The 17,562-nt window shown below is 42.4% G+C and overlaps 1 protein-coding gene and 1 long non-coding RNA gene across 4 annotated transcripts in view; one reads left to right on the forward strand and one right to left on the reverse strand.

The window, feature by feature from the left end:
• Positions 1-17,562, reverse strand: part of STARD9 (StAR related lipid transfer domain containing 9) — an 82,404-nt gene that overhangs the window by 29,170 nt on the left and 35,672 nt on the right. For 2 of the 3 annotated variants that reach the window (XM_036444795.2, XM_036444789.2), the window contains exons 8-16: positions 16,853-16,922; positions 15,903-15,975; positions 10,363-10,430; positions 8,138-8,235; positions 7,328-7,534; positions 7,051-7,148; positions 5,452-5,529; positions 4,956-5,027; positions 2,263-2,442 (exon numbers count right to left, since the gene is read on the reverse strand). In XM_036444795.2, the coding sequence (XP_036300688.1) occupies positions 2,263-2,442; positions 4,956-5,027; positions 5,452-5,529; positions 7,051-7,148; positions 7,328-7,534; positions 8,138-8,235; positions 10,363-10,430; positions 15,903-15,975; positions 16,853-16,922 (944 nt within the window). The remainder of the gene's footprint in view (positions 1-2,262; positions 2,443-4,955; positions 5,028-5,451; positions 5,530-7,050; positions 7,149-7,327; positions 7,535-8,137; positions 8,236-10,362; positions 10,431-15,902; positions 15,976-16,852; positions 16,923-17,562) is intronic. The other variant, XM_045583462.1, reaches the window with a different exon arrangement.
• Positions 13,542-14,172, forward strand: LOC118722844. The gene is made up of 2 exons (XR_004989145.2): positions 13,542-13,928; positions 13,961-14,172. It is a non-coding gene; the product is annotated as an uncharacterized LOC118722844 (long non-coding RNA).

The following is a 17,562-nucleotide window of genomic DNA, read 5'->3' on the forward strand; positions in this document are numbered from 1 at the left end:
CTGCCAAACAGAATCAAGAGAAAGAGGTCAAGACCCCTCGTGTGGGTTCAGGGTCACCCTGATGATGAGGCACATTCCTCCTCACAGGATGAAGGCCACAGAACATCACAACTTCCTGACCTGCAGGGCAGTAACAACCAGAAAATGCGATGGCTTCTGTTTAACAGGATTGAACTGCCTCCTTACCCAGGGGAGGGTAAACAGCACAAAGGCACGTATGTGGGGAATTCCAGGACATCAGTAACCTGTGTTCTATGCATCCTTCCCTCGGCCCCCTTCCACCTGAGGTTCCTCCTGAGGTGGCTCAAGGGAAAACAGCTCCCAGGGCATTGCTAGTGACTAGTCCCAGATCTGGAACCAAGTCAGCAAAGCAAAAAACAAACAGGAGAGCATCCTGAGTGATTACTGTTACATCCCCAAACCAGGGTGTAAAAAAATGAAAGAGTAAATGGGTACATAGTATGCAGAAATGCCAGGATTAGCACTAACTGGAACCCCATGCCCTGGCTCACTGGACACGCACCCAGAGAGGGAGTGCCACCTGGGTGTGCACTGACTCAGCGGGAAAGCCAGCACCTCTGGGTTCAGATGGGCAGTTGTGTCCTTTGACCCTCAGCTGTACCCCAAGCTCTACCACTTGACTTCCAGCTTCATCTGCTCCTTCCACATGCAATCAATATATCAGATCAGTTCTCCTCAAATACTGGCCATTTTAATCCACCTGGTGACTTCCAATCTCTCCCAGTGGCTCTGACTAAGAAGGATTCATAGTATTTAGGTTTTGCCTGAGGCATTTTCACTGAGATCATTTGCACTTTGTGTATCATACAATAAGCTACTTTAACGTTGTCTGAGAGCCCCAGTCTCTGACAACTCCTTCGGGGCTTATCCTAAGAACAGACTTTCTGCACATGATGAGCTTTGGTAACATCTCACTACCGCATGCACTGCAGCATTAGGAGTCTAATTTCTCCAGGGATAATAGCAGCATTACACAAGCCCCATAAACTCTGTTCTTTTTCATGTCCACCTTGGACAATTATGAGAATGAAGACTGGATTTTCAGTGAGCACGAAATTTGGACACGTAAAATATATTTTGTCTTCCACAGAGACTGTCCGACAGCAGGACATTTTTTATGAGGTCAGGATATGAAACTATCTACCATGGGTAACTGATTCTCAAACTGCTTCATTTAGAAATGAGGACCTTGCCTCCAGATGACCAAGAACCAGCTGAGCAAGGTCCTTCATGGAAAGCCTTAACTTTATTCTGTTTTCTCTGGGTGGCTGCATGTCATGCCCCCACCCCCCACCTCCATCCCTTTAGACTCTCCCTCATGTTTCTCTAAGGTTCAGGTATCTACTTTCTCTCTCCTCTCTTCTTTCCCAAGTAAACCTAATAATGGAGATTGTTGGTTTGTGGGTTGAGTGACATGGGGAAGTATTAAAAGGGAACTGACTGCCCCATTAGCCATCTGTTAGCAGTCTGCATTTGCACAACTCAGGAGTACCAATGGTACTTTAAGGTTAGGATTTCACTTCCTTGCCTGCATTTGTGTGTTTTAGGAAGCCAGAAAAGGAATACAAGCAGCATCATTCTTATTTTAAAACTAGAGGCCTGGTGCATAAAATTGGTGCACTGGGGGGAGGGATAGTCCCCTCAGGCCGGCCTGTGCCTTCTCACAGTCTGGGACCCCTTGGGGGCAGATGTCTGCCTGCCAGCTAAGGCCTGATCGCTTTCAAAGTCAGGGGCTCTAGCAGTCTGAGACTCCTTGCTCCTTACTGCCCACCTGCAGCGGAGGCAGGAATCTCCTGCCATCGCCACTGCATTTGCCAGCTGTGAGCCCAGCTTCTGGCTGAGCAGCTTCTGTATTGAGCGCCTGCCCCTGGTGGTCAGTGCACATCATAGTGACCAGTCGTTCTGCTGGTCATGCCGCCATTTGGTCAATTTGCATATTAGGGTTTTATTATATAGGATGAGGAAATTAAGATTCAGAGAACAAAAGTAAATTATATAAAAGCAACAGTACCAGTAACTACAAAAGAAAAATGATTGTTCTGATTTCCAGTTTCCTGCTCCATTCATACAAAAGCCAAACAGGTACCAATTGGCTGGCTAGCTGTTTCCTGCGGGCAAACCTGAAGTCTGCTCTGGGACATCTGTCTCAATTCACAAATGCACAGCTGCTGCCTCTGGCTTTTCCCTCCTCGACCTCTGGAGCCAGTAACTCAGGAAGAGGGAATGCACCTGCCTGCTCACCTTCAGGTGGTAGAGAACGACACCTGTGCTGAGCACATCCTCCTCCAAGGCCATCAGGTGTGGCAGGCTGGAATCGATGACAACCCCAGCCCTCCTCCTGTTGATGTCCACTCTGTAATGCTCCATGAGGGCCTTCCACTCATCCCACTTCTGAGTCCAGTCTTTAGTCAGCTGGTCTATCTGCAGAGACAGAGGAGGTGGTCTCAGAGACTCAGCGCAGGAAGCAGGACTGAAGTTGAGGTGGCATCCTGGTCTGATCCCCCACCGCTCCCCAGGTATCACTTCCTTACTCTCCTCACTGCCACTGGCCGAAGCCCCACAGAGGTCCTTGCACCTCCTCTGGGAGATCTCTGTGTTTACAAGTTTTCTTCAATAAGCAAGTGTTACTTTCCTAAATAGAAACTCCTTCATAAACATTGTTTTTAAAGTTTTCTGCAACAGCATGTATTATTTTTATAATTGGGGACAAACACTATGTGTTATTTTTTAAATTGATGGAGATATTAGTCAGACATCTGTAATTCCCTCTCCTCATCCCCTTCTAGGGGAGCCATCCTGGGAATCCTTTTGTGACCTAACACTTCTTTCTCAAGGAGCAGCACCTGCACTTCTAATGTGAGTGTGTACGTGGCTCAAAGACCACAAAGCACAAGAGAAGTCTCCCCAGGGAGAATGTATAAACTATGACACCACATAGTAATAAAATAGCAACAACAATAAAATCCTGAGGGCTTATTATGTATAGGATCACAGTTTTAAAAATAAATGTACCAAGAGTTGGGGCCTTAACACCATCTAAAGAATGTAAACAAATAATATTGAATGCAGAGTCTTTTTCCTTCATATAGTGGAAATTCATGCCTAGGCAGGCAGCTTATCCTGGAAGTGGAAGAATTGAGGAACTCAAAAAAGAAACTGAATTCACCTAAATACTTCTCTCATAAGTACAATACTTAAGAAAAAAGATGCTATGCCAAGTTTGTATACAACTATTTTATGTACCCTACAAAAATAACTTTTAATGTCACATTCCCTGAGTTGAAGTTTGAAAACTACAGGGTAACCAAAGGGCTGAGCTGGATTGGGAACTGGCAGAGGTAAATAGCAGGTCACTCTGGCTTAGTTTGGCCAACCCGGCACAGAACCTGGAGGCACAGCTGGACACGCCTCCCTCTGGCTGGCTCTCTCACCAACTCCTTCACTGCCTGCCATCACAGGATAGGCCAGCCCATTGCAGACTCAAGCCCCCTTGAATTCTGCTGGCCTGCATAATGCGAAACTGCTAATAAGCCTGGAATGATTTTGACTCTTTATCTCTTATGTATAGAAATACAAAATTTTCTGAACCCCAGATTAGAACATATGGTTAAACATAGAATTTCTGAGAAACTTCTGGATGTATGATATACTCCTAAAGTTTAGTTTGGATAATATGCTGACACAGCCAGGATACTTGAATAACACATAGGATGATGTTATAGAATACTGGACATTGAGACATTTGTTTGCAGGATCTCAATAGAACCTGTCATTAAATAATGCCTGCCTTTTTTTCCTTTTAAGTGTCTCTGGGAATCACCACTTAATCTAATCACCCAAAATGTTTTGTCTGCCCTCTCACAGGGTCACACTTTTCTGGTTGTCTCTCTGCCTCCAGGCTTTCCTCCCTCCAATTCATCCTACATACAACTGTCACATTCATTTCCCTACTATACTTCTTCATTATCACCACCCTGGTTCAAACCTCCCCAACTGGCCCTCACCTTGGATTGGAGGGAGGGAAGCCTGGAGGCAGAGAGACAACCAGAAAAGTGTGACCCTGTGAGAGGGCAGACAAAACATTTTGGGTGATTAGATTAAGTGGTGATTCCCAGAGACATTCATTCTCTCAGTTCCATGGTGTTGCTTATATTATCCCTCTCTCATCCCAAATTCCTTACCCCTTCTATCTACCTAACAAACTCTATCAATTCTTCCAGGTCTAGTTCAAGTTCTCTGACTTCCAGCTCCAATTCCAAGCCATCATGGTTCTTTCCTTCCTGAAGGTCTTTCATCTAACTCTGTGGTCGGCAAATTGCGGCTCACGAGCCACAATTGGCTCTTTGGCCCCTTGAGTGTGGCTCTTCCACAAAATACCACGACCTGGGCGAGTCTATTTTGAAGAAGTGGCCTTAGAAGTTTAAGTTTTAAAAAATTTGGCACTCAAAAGAAATTTCAATCATTGTACTGTTGATATTTGGCTCTGTTGACTAATGAGTTTGCTGACCACTGGTCTAACTCATACAGTTATTACATTCAATCACTCTCTGACTGTGTTCCCAACTACACTGCAAGCCACTTGAAGGCAGGGACTACTCTGTATTTCTTGTAGCATCATGCAGAGCACCTCTTTGGTGCTCAATGAATACATGTTGGTTGGTTGATTTACCAACTAGAAAATAAATTTTATTTTCTAAGCTACTGTCACTATCCAAAGGGAGTTATGAATCTTTGAGAGAACAAAACAAAGTCAGAGCTGTCACTAGCTCTTCAGACAAACAAATCCCCCATTCAAGGCCCAGTGAAGACAAAAAGTATCTCTAAACCAGACACTTTGCTGACGAGGGAACAGCCCGGGACCAGGAATGATGGAGGAAATCGGACCTCCTCCCCGGGTGATATAAAGCACCACAGGGTCCACCTCACACACCCACCTTCAGTTCGTTCTGGAGAACCAGCTCCTTCAGACTGCCATCCTTCTCGTCACGCAATGAACTGAAGTTTCTCTGCACAAAGAAAGAGCTGTGTTTCATGGGTCCCACCCTTACGCTGATGAGGGGACATCAGATGCAGATAAGGGAAAGACTATAATTAAAATCAGAAATAAATCAGAAGCCTAAGTATTTGGGCTCAGATTGACACAAAGAAGGTGAATTCAGGAAATTTTTCTGGAGAGCCCCATCCCCTTATCTGCCCACACACAGAATAAGAACCATTCAGGCAAATACCCTTGGACAACAAAGATGGTAGAGTACGAGGATGTCCACTCAGACTGAAACCACACAGGCAACCAGAGCAATCCCCATCCTGTCTCTGCACCTGCCCGCCCCACAGGTGTTACTTCACTGAGAACACAATGAAGCAGGACTCAGATTCTTTGTGGGAGAAAAGGGGCTCTTGAATACATACAAGTTCTGATTGCCTGCATACCAGTTCGAAGCTCAGTAGCACGGCTTTCAGTCTTCTAATCTCTTCCCTGAGTTCTCTGATCAACTTTATGTTTGCATCCTGAAACACAGAGAACTCAGTCACCACTGATTGATATCAGGCCCTGGATAGCTGTGAGATGCTTCATGCAATCAGCTTGGAAGAAGTAGATTACTCCTTGGGAGTACCTTCTGGGGTAGCCTCTTACAATGTGGTTCCAGGACTAAGAACTTGTTAGAAATACAAATTTTGTCCCTACTCAACATCTATTAAATAAAAAATTCTTGAGGGCTGGGGCCCAAGCTGTGGTTTAAGAAACCCTCCAGGAGATTCTTATACATATTAAAGTTTGAGAATCACGGTCCTAGAGCAGGAGGTCAGGCAGGTAACACAAATGCCAGGGCTTTTCAGATAGTAGATGCTAACCTTTCTGTATTGTAACTAAACTTAGTACCTGTTTAACTACATTGCCTCTTTTAACCCTTGGCTAAAAATATGTTTTTATTGATTTTAGAGAGAGAGGAAGGAGGACACAGAGAGAACATCGATTAGTTGTTTCCTGTACTTGTCCCCAGTGGGGATTGAACATATAACCTAATTATGTGCCTTGACAGGAATGGAGCCTGCACCTTTTGATGCACTGTAAGATGCTCCAACCAACTGATCCACCTGGCGTGAGCTAATTACAATTATAATTACGTTGCCTTTTATAATAGTCCACATAGATCTGTCTGGCCACTAGTTTGTAATCACTGCTGTGGAACCATTCACTGAAATTGCAAAGCAGATAAGGAATTTTTGGAATATTCTCATCATTATTCAGCTTTCAAAACTAATGAATTTATTATGTGCCTATTTTAGCCTGAAACAGAGACATAACCACCATTTGTATGCATCAACATATAAGCATGCATTAACATATATTCAGAATAAAATTAGTAAATAAATAATTATTAATTAAATAAATAAGAAAATAATCTTTCTTATAGTGACAATGGTACACCACAGATGTTAAGAAGAATGGTCTTAGGGAAATATTTAAAATAAATTATTCATAAAAGGTTATAAATGAAGTCAGTAGAGATATGAGAGAAAGGTATTAACACTAGAAAAAATTTCACTTTCTTATTATTCAGAACAAGTTTGGCAAGAGGAGAGAAAGAGAGAAATACTTAAGAAGAATGACACCAGTGAGAGAAATAACAAAAGGAGACCTTTATGTAAAGTACTAGAGGCCGGGTGTACGGATTCATGCCCTGGTGAGGTCCCGAGGCCTGGCCTGCACCCTCTCGCAATCTGGGACCCCTCAGGGGATGTCCGAGAGCTGATTTCAGCCCAATCCCCACAGGCCAGGCCCAGGGACCCCACCAGTGCACCATCAGGGCCAGGGAGGGACCATAAGAGGGCTCCAGGGCGTGTCTGGCATGTCCCGCCCAGTCCCAATCAGCCGGACCCCAGCAGCTCGCTAACCTACTGGTCAAAGTAGGTTAGTGGTCAGTGTGTGTCATAGCAACTAGTCAAACGACCACACAGTTGGACACTTAGCATATTAGGCTTTTATTATATAGGATAACAGACCAGGACTTCAGATGAAGGTCTCACCTCATTCACCCGTGGCTTGTTGATGATGTTCTTGGCATTTGATGCATATCTCAGTGTGCTCATGGTTTCACTGTAGCTAGTGTGTGCAGGAGACACAGCTAAGGTACAAGGAGAAAGTTAAAAATCATGCCGAGCCCTCTGACCCAGCCCATAACCACTTGCCTTGCTGTTACTCTCCATCTGTGTAAGAGACCCTTGATGAAATGGGTGGTCATGGCCCTTTCTCTGAGGCACAGTACCAGTCCTAACCCAGAACCAGTCCCAGCTTCCTACTCACTGGCAACCATGATGGTTCTGGAGTTGCCTCCAAGGCTGTCCTTCAGCAGCCAGGTCAACACGGAGTCCCGGTATGGAATATAGGACTGCCTCCGAGAGGGTCCCCCTTCAATGCTGGTCCCAGGAGAGCCAGAAATCCCACTGTCACCACCACTTCTAATTACACTGTTAAGGCTCTGGCAGCTGCTGAAGACTTGAGAGTTCTGGGCTTAAAATACAAAAAATAATAAAATTGGGAGAAAAAAAGAAATTCTGAAGCAAATGCATTAAAAGAAAACAACGGCTAGGAGCACTTCCTAATCCCTTTCTGCATACAGTAAGATGCTTTAAGTTTGAGTTCTAAATCAGACTTTGGACTCATGACATGGAGAACTTGAGTTACACAATTTTTTAGTCTCTCTTCTTTCTGAAATGAGAGTACAAGGATAATGGCTAACTGGTATTCTAAATCAACAGATAAATATCTATTTTTAGATCAACCGAAGGACTTGTATACATGCATATAAGTACAACCAATGGACATAAAACTATGGGGAGGGAGGGGATATGGGGGAGGGAGGGAGGGGGGCAAAAAAAATCATTAAAATATGTTAAAAAATAAATAAATAAATAAATTTAAAAAAAAAAAGAAAGAAAAAAAAATCTATTTTTATGCCCCAAACCACAAGGTAACTACATCAAAAAGAATCTTGTATCTGCTCCATTTTGGTTTATTTTTTTTTTTCTGCTCCATTTTGATAAAATAGAAATACATGAGTTATTCTCCAAAGTCTCCCTCCCACTCTGATGATCCAGTCTATCAGCCAAATACCTAAGGTAGAGATGACAATTCCCAGAGTCACGAGAGACTTGTTGATATTGGCTCCTTCAGTGATCCGATCCTTACAGTAGCTGGGGTCTGCTCTTTCACTAAAAAAGTAAATGAAGAAAAAAAGCAAACAAGACAACACTATCCTTACAATATTGCTGAAGATACTATCCATTATGTTGTACATCACATAAAAGATCCAATAAATTCCTTTTAGAATTCAATTCCAGAAAAAAAGTTACCAGCCGAGACCGGTTTGGCTCAGTGGATAGAGCATCGGCCTGCAGACTGAAAGGTCCCAGGTTTGATTCGGTCAAGGGCATGTACCTTGGTTGCGGGCACATCCCCAGTGGAGGGCGTGCAAGAGGCAGCTGATCGATGATTCTCCCTCATCGATGTTTCTGACTCTCTATCCCTCTCTCTTCCTCTCTGTAAAAATTCAATAAAATATATTAAAAAAAAAAAGTTACCATCTTGTAATGAACTAGAATTCTTCTGTTTCTCAAGCATTAAAAATCAAATAATTCATTACATTTCTGTTTTTAGTTTGGCTGCCAGAGTCCTTCCAACTAAATGCAACACTCACAATAATTATATTAGCACTAAAGGCCTAGTGGACGAATTTGTGCAAGGGTGGGGTCCAGCCAGCCTGCCCAAATTAGGGTTGATTTGGCCAGAGGCCAGCTGGGGGAGGGGTTACAGGCGGTTGGCCGGCTGGCTCCACCCCCTGGTCAAAATCCTTGTTGAGAGGACAATTTGCATATTAGTCTTTTATTATATAGGAATAGAGACCCAGTGCATGAATTTGTGCATGGGTAGGGTCCGGCTGGCACTGATCGGGGAGCCAGCGGCCTTGGGGAAGGCCATGGGTGGTTGGTCAGCCAGCCCTGCACCTGATCAGGGGAGGAGCTGGCCTGGGGGAGAAACTGCAGGCTGATCAGGGTGGGGCAGGCTGATCAGGGACAGGGCCAGCCAGGAGGAAGGAGGTTGATCAGCTGCTTTGCCCTCAATCAGGGTGGGAGAGACTGATCAGGAGTAGGATGGCTGAGGGCAGGGACCGCAGGAGGTTGGCCAGCCAGCCCCACCCCCAATCAGGCCAGTTTGCTGGCCAAAGTGGTATCATAGCTTTTTGGTATAGTCACTGCCCCTCTGCCTTTATTGTTTTATTTCACACATTACTGGCTTTATGATATCTGTGTCATTACTGTCAACTATCTCAAATTTCTTTTTTTAAATAAATGGGCAATAGTCAAAATTTACACTTCTGATTAATTGATATAGTTCATTCCAGATAGCACTTAGTTGTTTTGGGGAGATTTTTTTTGCACTTAGTTTTTAAGGGACTACTGTACCATATTAATTATTTAGCAATTTTAAAATAAGAAAATTTCCTTATTTCATCTTACTTTTCTGTGACCACATTGTCCCCAAGACTTTCTTCTTTCTGGACATGTGACTATAATTCATGCTTCATTCTAATACTTAAAAGGCAGAATGTTGCCCTGACTGATTTGACTCAGTGGCTAGAGCATTGGCCTGCAAACTGAAGGGTCCCAGGTTCGATTCCAGTCAAGGGTATGTACCTTGACTGCAGGCACATCTCCAGTAGGGGGTATGCAGAAGGCAGCTGATCAATGTTTTTCTCTCATTGATGTTTCTAACTCTCTATCCCTCTCTCTTCCTCTCTGTAAAAAAATCAATAAAATATGTGTGTGGGTTTTTTTTTGTTTTGTTTTTTTTAAAAAAGGCAGAATGTTTTCCTCAATGCCACAATATTAAAAAACAACACAAAACTTTTTTTTTTTTAATAATGTAGAGAGATGTATAAAATCAAAACTAAGTCAAAGGAAAATAGTATGCTTTTTAGAGCAGCAGTTTTCAATTCTGGCTAGCACTGAGCACTTTAAAACTACCGATGCTTGCACTCCCCAGACCCCACTAATAATCTGATTTATTTGGTGTAAGGTGCAGCCCAGACATTGGGAATTTTAAAAGGTCCCAGATGATTTTAATAGACAACTAGGATTGAGATCCCCTGACACAAAACTTTTCACAGTTCCTAGAAGCTATAATTTCTTAACCTAGTATTCAAAGAACGTTTCTTTTGTGATTTTCTCAGGATTGTTGAAATATGAAAAAAGGTTGGAACAAGGTTATTCCCTTTAAAAATAGCAAGAACAAGGTCTCTGCCAAGGGAGTAATTCCCCTTGGCTTTGAAATCTAATTACCTGCCTGCTAAGTCCACGAGGTTGATCTTGCTAGCAATTTCAGAGGGGTGGTTGTTTTCCAGAACCGCCTAAGGTAGAAACACACGTAAATCTTGTCATTTGGAACAATGCGTCCCCCCGCCCCCCTGCCGCCCTTTCCTAACCACGCTGAGATTTTGGATTTTTAGCCAACTCATTCCAAAAAAATCTATATTCAAATGTGCCAGATGAGATCTCAATATCTGATACAATCAGTAAGCTCTGGGTCCTTACTTCACTGAAAACATGAGAAGACTTCTACTGAAAAAAACTGGGCAAACCCCCAAAAAGTCCTCTGACACCAAGGGACACCGAGAATTTTAGTGCAATTGACCAGGCAGATGTTCAGCTTTCCTCCAGGGGCTCCGACTCTCACAGCAGGTTAGGGCCCTGCTGGAGGTTTTGTCTGTCTCTCGTTAACCTTAGTCACATCAGGCTAACTGGCTACGGCAGCGATTTTCAATCTGTTTCATCCCATGGCACACAAACTAATTACTAAAATTCTGTGGCACACCAAAAAGTGTGTTTTTTGCTGATCTGACAAAAAAAAAATAGATATACTGGTAATTTTGATTCATTCACACAGGGTGGCTATTGTGTCAGCTATTCTCATTTTTCTTATTTGCCATTCTAAGGGAAAAGAGGTCGGCACCCCTAACTAAATATCAGGTATTGCATGTTTTAAAGCTTTTTGCAGCACACAAGTGTACTGCAGAACATGGACTGGAAATCGCTGGGCTAGAGCAAGCACCGTGCATCTTTATATTATATTCGGGGGCATCCAGCCCTCAGGAGCAAAACTACTTTTTCCTTTTTCCCCCTCTTTAATTCAATGTTTATTGTTTTGTTTTAATGTTGTACATCCATCACAAAAAATCCAGCTTTAAAATATTTCTCAATTTTCCTCAAGTGTGTTTGCAATCACTCTCCATTCCCAACCCCAGCCCTAGGCAACCACTAACAACTTTCTATCTTTATAAATTCATCTTCTCGGGATATTTCATATAAATAGAATACTATAATATATGGCTTCTTTCACTGTGCATAAATATCTCAAGATTCATACATTTTAAGGTGTGTATCAGTAGTTCATTCATTTTTATTGCTAAGTAGTATTCCATTGAGTAGTTTATCCATTCACCTTTTGATTGACATTTGGGTTGTTTTCAGTTTTGAACAATTACAAATAAATTTTATAATTTATTACAAAATATATTTTATACAAGTAACAAACATGAATATTTGTGTACAAGTCTTTGTGTGGACATTTTTTTTTTGTCTTGGGAAAAATACCTAGGAGTGGATCACATGGTAGGCATATGGTAAATTAAAAAAAAACAACAAAAAAAAACTTTTGAAAGGTATTGTACCACTTTCCATTGCCACCAGTAGTTAGTGTATGAGAACTCCAGCTCCTATACATGTTGCCACTATCCTATCTAATAAAAGAGTAATATGCAAATTGACTCACTCCAACACACAAGATGGCTGCCCCCATGTGGAAGTAAGATGGCTGCCACAAGATGGCTGGCAGGGGAGGAGAGTCATGGGCAATCAGGCCAGCAGGGGAGGGCAGTTGGGAGGGACCAGGCCTGCAAAGGAGGGGGTGACCAGGCCTGCAGGGGAGGGCAGTTGGCGGCAACCAGGCTGCCAGGGGAGCAGTTAAATATTGATAGGCTGGCAGGGGAGTGGTTAGAGGGTGATCAGGATGGCAGGCAGAAGTGGTTAGGGGCAATTAGGCAGACAGGCGAGCAGTTGGGAGCCAGCAGTCCTGGATTGTGAGAGGGTGCAGGCTGGGATTGGAGAGGGTGCAGGCTGGGATGAGGGACCAAACCCCCCCCCCCCATGCACAAATTTTGTGCACCAGGTCTCTAGTTTAGAATAATTGCTGTTTTAAATTTTAGCCATTTTATTTAATAGATTTTTTTTTTTCAGAGAGGAAAGGAGAGGGATAGATATAAACAATAATGATAGAGAATCATTGGCTGGCTGATCCCTCACTGAGGATAGAATCCACAACACAGGCATATACCCTTGACCAGAATCAAACTGGGACCCTTCAGTCCACAGGTCGACACTCTATTCACTGAGCCAAACCAGCTAGGGCTAATTTTAGACATTTTAAAAAGTGAGTAGTGATTTCTCTTTTGGTTTCAATTTGCATTCTATAATAACTAATGATGTTGGGTATCTTTTCAAGTGCTTAATTGCCATCTGAATATTTTCTTGAATGAAGTGTTGGCTCAAAATTTTACCATTGTTTTGACTTTTATTAAGTTTGGAGAGTTCTTTATATATTCTGGATACAAATACTTTATCAGATATTTACGTTTTACAAATAAATTCTCCCAATCTGTGGCTTTTCTTTTTATTCTCTTAACTAGTAGCCCTGCAGGGCCTGGATGCTCCGCACCTGCTGCCCAGATGTTCTCCACAGCCCAGAGGCCCATCGTGGCTCGGTGCAGAACACTTGCCTCATTGCCGGGATGACAACACAAGTGTTCCCCCCTATCCCCTGCCACTCTGTGCCTGCTGCCCAGAGGCCCTCCGCAGCTGGGGTGGAACGCTTACCTTGTCGCCATGGCGACAAAGCAAGCATTCCACCAGGCCACTCATGCTGCCCGCTCTTGGCAGCTGCCCCCCCTAGGACTGAGGGACTCTGGCGAGGCTGAGAAAACTGGGTGCCGCCATCTTTGAGACGAAGTGATGGTTAATTTGCATATTACTCTTTTATTAGATAGGATAGTATCTTTCAAAGAACAGAAGTTTAAAAGTTTGACCAATTCCAAATTTCCATTTGTTCTTTTGTTCAATTTGTATTGTTAGTATTATATCTAAAACAAACAAATAAATAAATAAATAAATAAATAAATAAAATAAAAACAACTTCAGGCAGTGCTCTGGCAGTCCCGGACCTGTGTCTTGCTTCAACAGTGTGTGGATGGAACAGACCCAGGGACACCCCTTCTTCCAGCCTCTGGCCTCTCTCCTGCATCTCATCCAGTCACCACCTTCAGAACCACCTCCGGGACCAACCAGCACACCAGCTTTTCTACCTTAACTCCTTATTGCTGAACAACCATGAGCTCCCAAACTCGTCAGAATTCTTCCACCCAGGGGGAGTGGCCAATCACCCGGCCAACCTACATCTGTGGCCTCCTACCTACTTCTCTCTGGGTTATTTTGACAGCTACGCCGTGGCTCTGGAGGGTGTGGGCCATTTCTTACGCAAGTTGGCAGAGAAGAAGCACGAGGGTGCTGAGCATCTCTTAAAGTTGCAAAACAAGCGTGGCAGCCGCGTTCTCTCCCAAGATATACAGAAACCTTCCTAAGATGACTGGGACAAAATTCAGGACACCATGGAAGCTGCCCTGGCCTTGGAGAGGAACCTGAACCAAGCCCTTTTGGAGCTGCAGGCTCTGGGTTCTACCTGTGCAGACCATCATCTCTGCAACTTCCTGGAGGACCACTTCCTGGATGAGGAGGTGAAACTCATCAAGAAGATGGGCAACCACCTGACTAACATCCGCAGGCTGGCTAACCCCCTGGTGTAAGTCTTATTGGCTTACCCAGCTTATAGGCTGGGCTGGGTGCCTATCTCTTTGAAAGGCTCACCCTCAAGCACAACTAGGAGCCTTTGGAGCCCAGAGGCCTTTCAGAGGCCCCTCTGCATCCCCCTGGTGTCTCTGGCTTTTACCTGAGCCTCTTTCCGAAACTACTAGTCATTCTTTTAACCACCATGGAGCCCTCTCCCATGCATTGGACCAAATGAAACATCAAAGTTTTTTGCAGGGAAAAAAAAAAAAACTTTACCTAATCAAAGATCAGAAAAGTTCTCCCATGTTATCTTCTACAAGAGTAATATTTTCAGATTTTACATTTATGTCTATGATCCAGTTTTTGCTAATTTTTAGATAAAGTACAAGGCATAGATTAGGGGTGTCGAACTCAATCAGAGAAGGGGCCAAAATCTAAAATCCAGCCTAAATCGCAGGCCGAATGGTTTACTGAACAGTCATAAACTGTCATTGTGATGGAAACGCAGCAGAGTGCAGTGATGACAGCGCGGTGCGGGCCACATTGCAAGGCCTGGCGGGACGGATTTGGCCCGCGGGCCTTGTGTTTGACACATGTGGCATAGATCAAAGTTGTCTTTCTTTGTTTTCATCTTTTTTTTAACATATGGATATCCAATTGTCCTACCACTATTTGTTGAAAAGACTAGATAGTAGTGGTTGTTTTTTTTGGTAACCTGCCTGGAATAAATCTTTAAAGTCTGACTCCCCATAATATGCAGAGAAAGCAGTCTTAGTAGTCTTTTCCCATGGTTGTTTTCAATTTTAAGCTTGGCTTCTTAGAAGCCACCCTATATCTACAAAGCTTAGTATTTAGGCAAAGATTGGTCAGAAGTTGTCATCAAATATCTTAAGCCAATAAGACTTACACACTCTGCTGACAGATCTACCATGTTTCCCCGAAAATAAGACATCCTCCGAAAATAAGACCTAGCGCATGGAAAGATAAGACATCACCTGAAAATAAGACCTAGCACAACTTTGGGAGAAAAAATAATATAAGATACTGTCTTATTTTCGGGGAAACAGGGTATGTGGGCTAGGAAATAAATTAAAAGTTCAGGCAGTTTTTAAGTTTACCCCACATTCCCTAGTCACGGGGCCCTCTGTGTCTCCGCTGCATGTATGTGCAGATTCTGCCAGTCAGTGCCATGTGGCTGGCTGGAGCCTATTTATCGATAGTCTGCTGTGTATGTGCACAGAATATGTGCGGATTTCATCACAGCCCCTATGGCTGTATCATCTCTCAGAATCCCTGTTAAATCCCCTGTTAGCCTGCCCGTTCATTCTTACCTGAAACAGAACCACCATCTGGGACTAATGGAGCCACCTGCCCTCCTTAGTTACTTACCACTGAGATCACCACTTTAACTGATAATGCCCCAAATCAAGACCTCTGGCACCAGCGGCAACACAACTGCTGGTTTTCCCAACCTTCCCTTCCTGATTGAACTATGTCATTAACAGAGACAGGGATGGGAGCAGCCCAAGGAAGTCCACTGTACATATGAGTGCACTATACAGTTCATATGTGTAGTGTGCCTTCAATAGTTTTTTTGAATGTATGTTTCTCAGTTTATCATATGTCTGTGGTCTATTTTTAGAATAGAGAAATGGTGCTTTTGACAGTTTTGTCCAGCTTTATGGTTGCTTTTTGGGGATAGGGTTTGCTGACTTCCTCATTCCATCATAATAGAAGTGTATCTTCTGTTCTTTTATTTTAATGATTTTTATTTCAATCTTGCTATTTTCTTTTAATGCCCATACTGATCACAGACATGAAAGCTCTTTGAAATGTTAAAAGTAAATATAAGTAGAAGATATTTCAATTAGTCTTACTAAATGCCTCTACCGTTTCTAGGTGCACAGCTTACTATACCTGTAAATGGAAGAAGTCAAAAGGGACTAGGAGAGGAAGAAATCTAACCAAATATAGAGTTAACCAACCTGTGTGTAGTGGATAGTGAAGATGGCATGGGATCTGCTGCTGGCCTCATGAACATGGGTAGCTGCTGTGATTCTACGTATACAAGGCAAGACAATTAGGACGAGGATTGTTTTTTTGTATTTTTGTTTTTAGGCAAAATAAATACTTTATTGTTTTAAAAAAAAAATTCTTTCTTTTTTTTTCCTTTTTAGAAGGGACGAGGATTGTTTATGCCTGATGAGTCCTTGAGGATCCATGGGGAACACAAGGAATGCCAGTGTTAGGCTTAGAGATGAGAATCATAAAACATCCATATTTAGTCCAGTATACTTAGGAGATGGTTCCATGAGGGCAGAAGCAGTATTCTATGAACTGATATCAGAGAATAAAAGGGAATGTATCTTCATGCTAAACTACAGTAGAACTTTATTTTTAAGCAACAGAAATAAAAATCATAATTGAAAAGGGGATATTAAAAAGTAGTATTGGAAGAATATCCCAAGACAGAACCATGAAGTAAAGACAAAGGGAGTAAAGAACTTGCTGGAGAAGAAACCTCAAAGACAGAGAATGTTGTAATTAAACATATAATATTAATCTTATAGTGCCAGAAAGACCTTTAAAATTAGATCTTGAATTATAGTGCACAAAGAAAAATACTGCTTAAGCCAGATAAAATTCAGTCTCCCTCATAACTTTATTCCAATGTTAAGTCAGGAGAGCCTTCCCTTTGCCTAAATCTAAGTCAATCATTCTTCAGTTTAAGACCATCTCATTACTAGTGAGAAGAGCACGAAATCTTAAGTCATTGCACCTTACCCTGGGTACATTACTATTGTGAGAAAGGTCTCCTGAATAGGAGTTGGGTTGCTGCAGAGATAAATATCATCATACATGCCAAAGGGGGATGAGAACACGGGACTGAAGAATGAGGCTCAAAGAATGATAGGAACAAACAAATGTGTGTTACCTGTTTGCTATTCCCTCCTCCAAGAGTTGAATTACTTGCTTATAGTTGGTAACTACATGTTGAGATAAACCTATCAGAATTGTGAAGGAGAAAAAAAAATAACATTTTTGATAAAGTTTAACCTTTCCCTATAATTTTTTACCATTATAATTTCTACTTTATATTATTTAATAGATATGAGAGAACTTCCTAATCATTCAAATAATAAATTAACTCAAATATTTATTGGAAGCCTACTGTTAAACATTGATAGACTCTGGAAACATCTGTCTCTGCCCTCACAGAGACTATAATATAAGACTAATTCATGTAGCAATAACAACAACCAGCCAATAACAATGAAATCCCTTACAATTCAGCTATGTAGGTTATAAAAAAAATTTTTATATAATACTTCATTGGTCTTCATTAAATTCCTGAAGTATACAGATACTATTCTCCCCACAATATGACAGATTCAGTTTGACATACAGTAGATATGTCCCTATCTTCCCACAGTTTACGGTCATGAACAGATATACTATACATGATAATCTGGCCAAGTGCCACGGGAGTAGGATAATCAATGCTCAGGAGATCAGAGAAGTGGTCAGGGCGGCTCCATAGAGGAAGTAAGACTTGAATTTGGCCACTGCAGAATGGGGAAGATTTAGATAAGTGGAAAGTTGCTTGAGGACATGAAAGTAAATTTTTATGACTGGTTACTTAGC

This window comes from Pipistrellus kuhlii, unplaced genomic scaffold (assembly GCF_014108245.1).
Source record: "Pipistrellus kuhlii isolate mPipKuh1 unplaced genomic scaffold, mPipKuh1.p scaffold_m20_p_1, whole genome shotgun sequence".
Lineage (NCBI taxonomy): Eukaryota > Metazoa > Chordata > Mammalia > Chiroptera > Vespertilionidae > Pipistrellus > Pipistrellus kuhlii.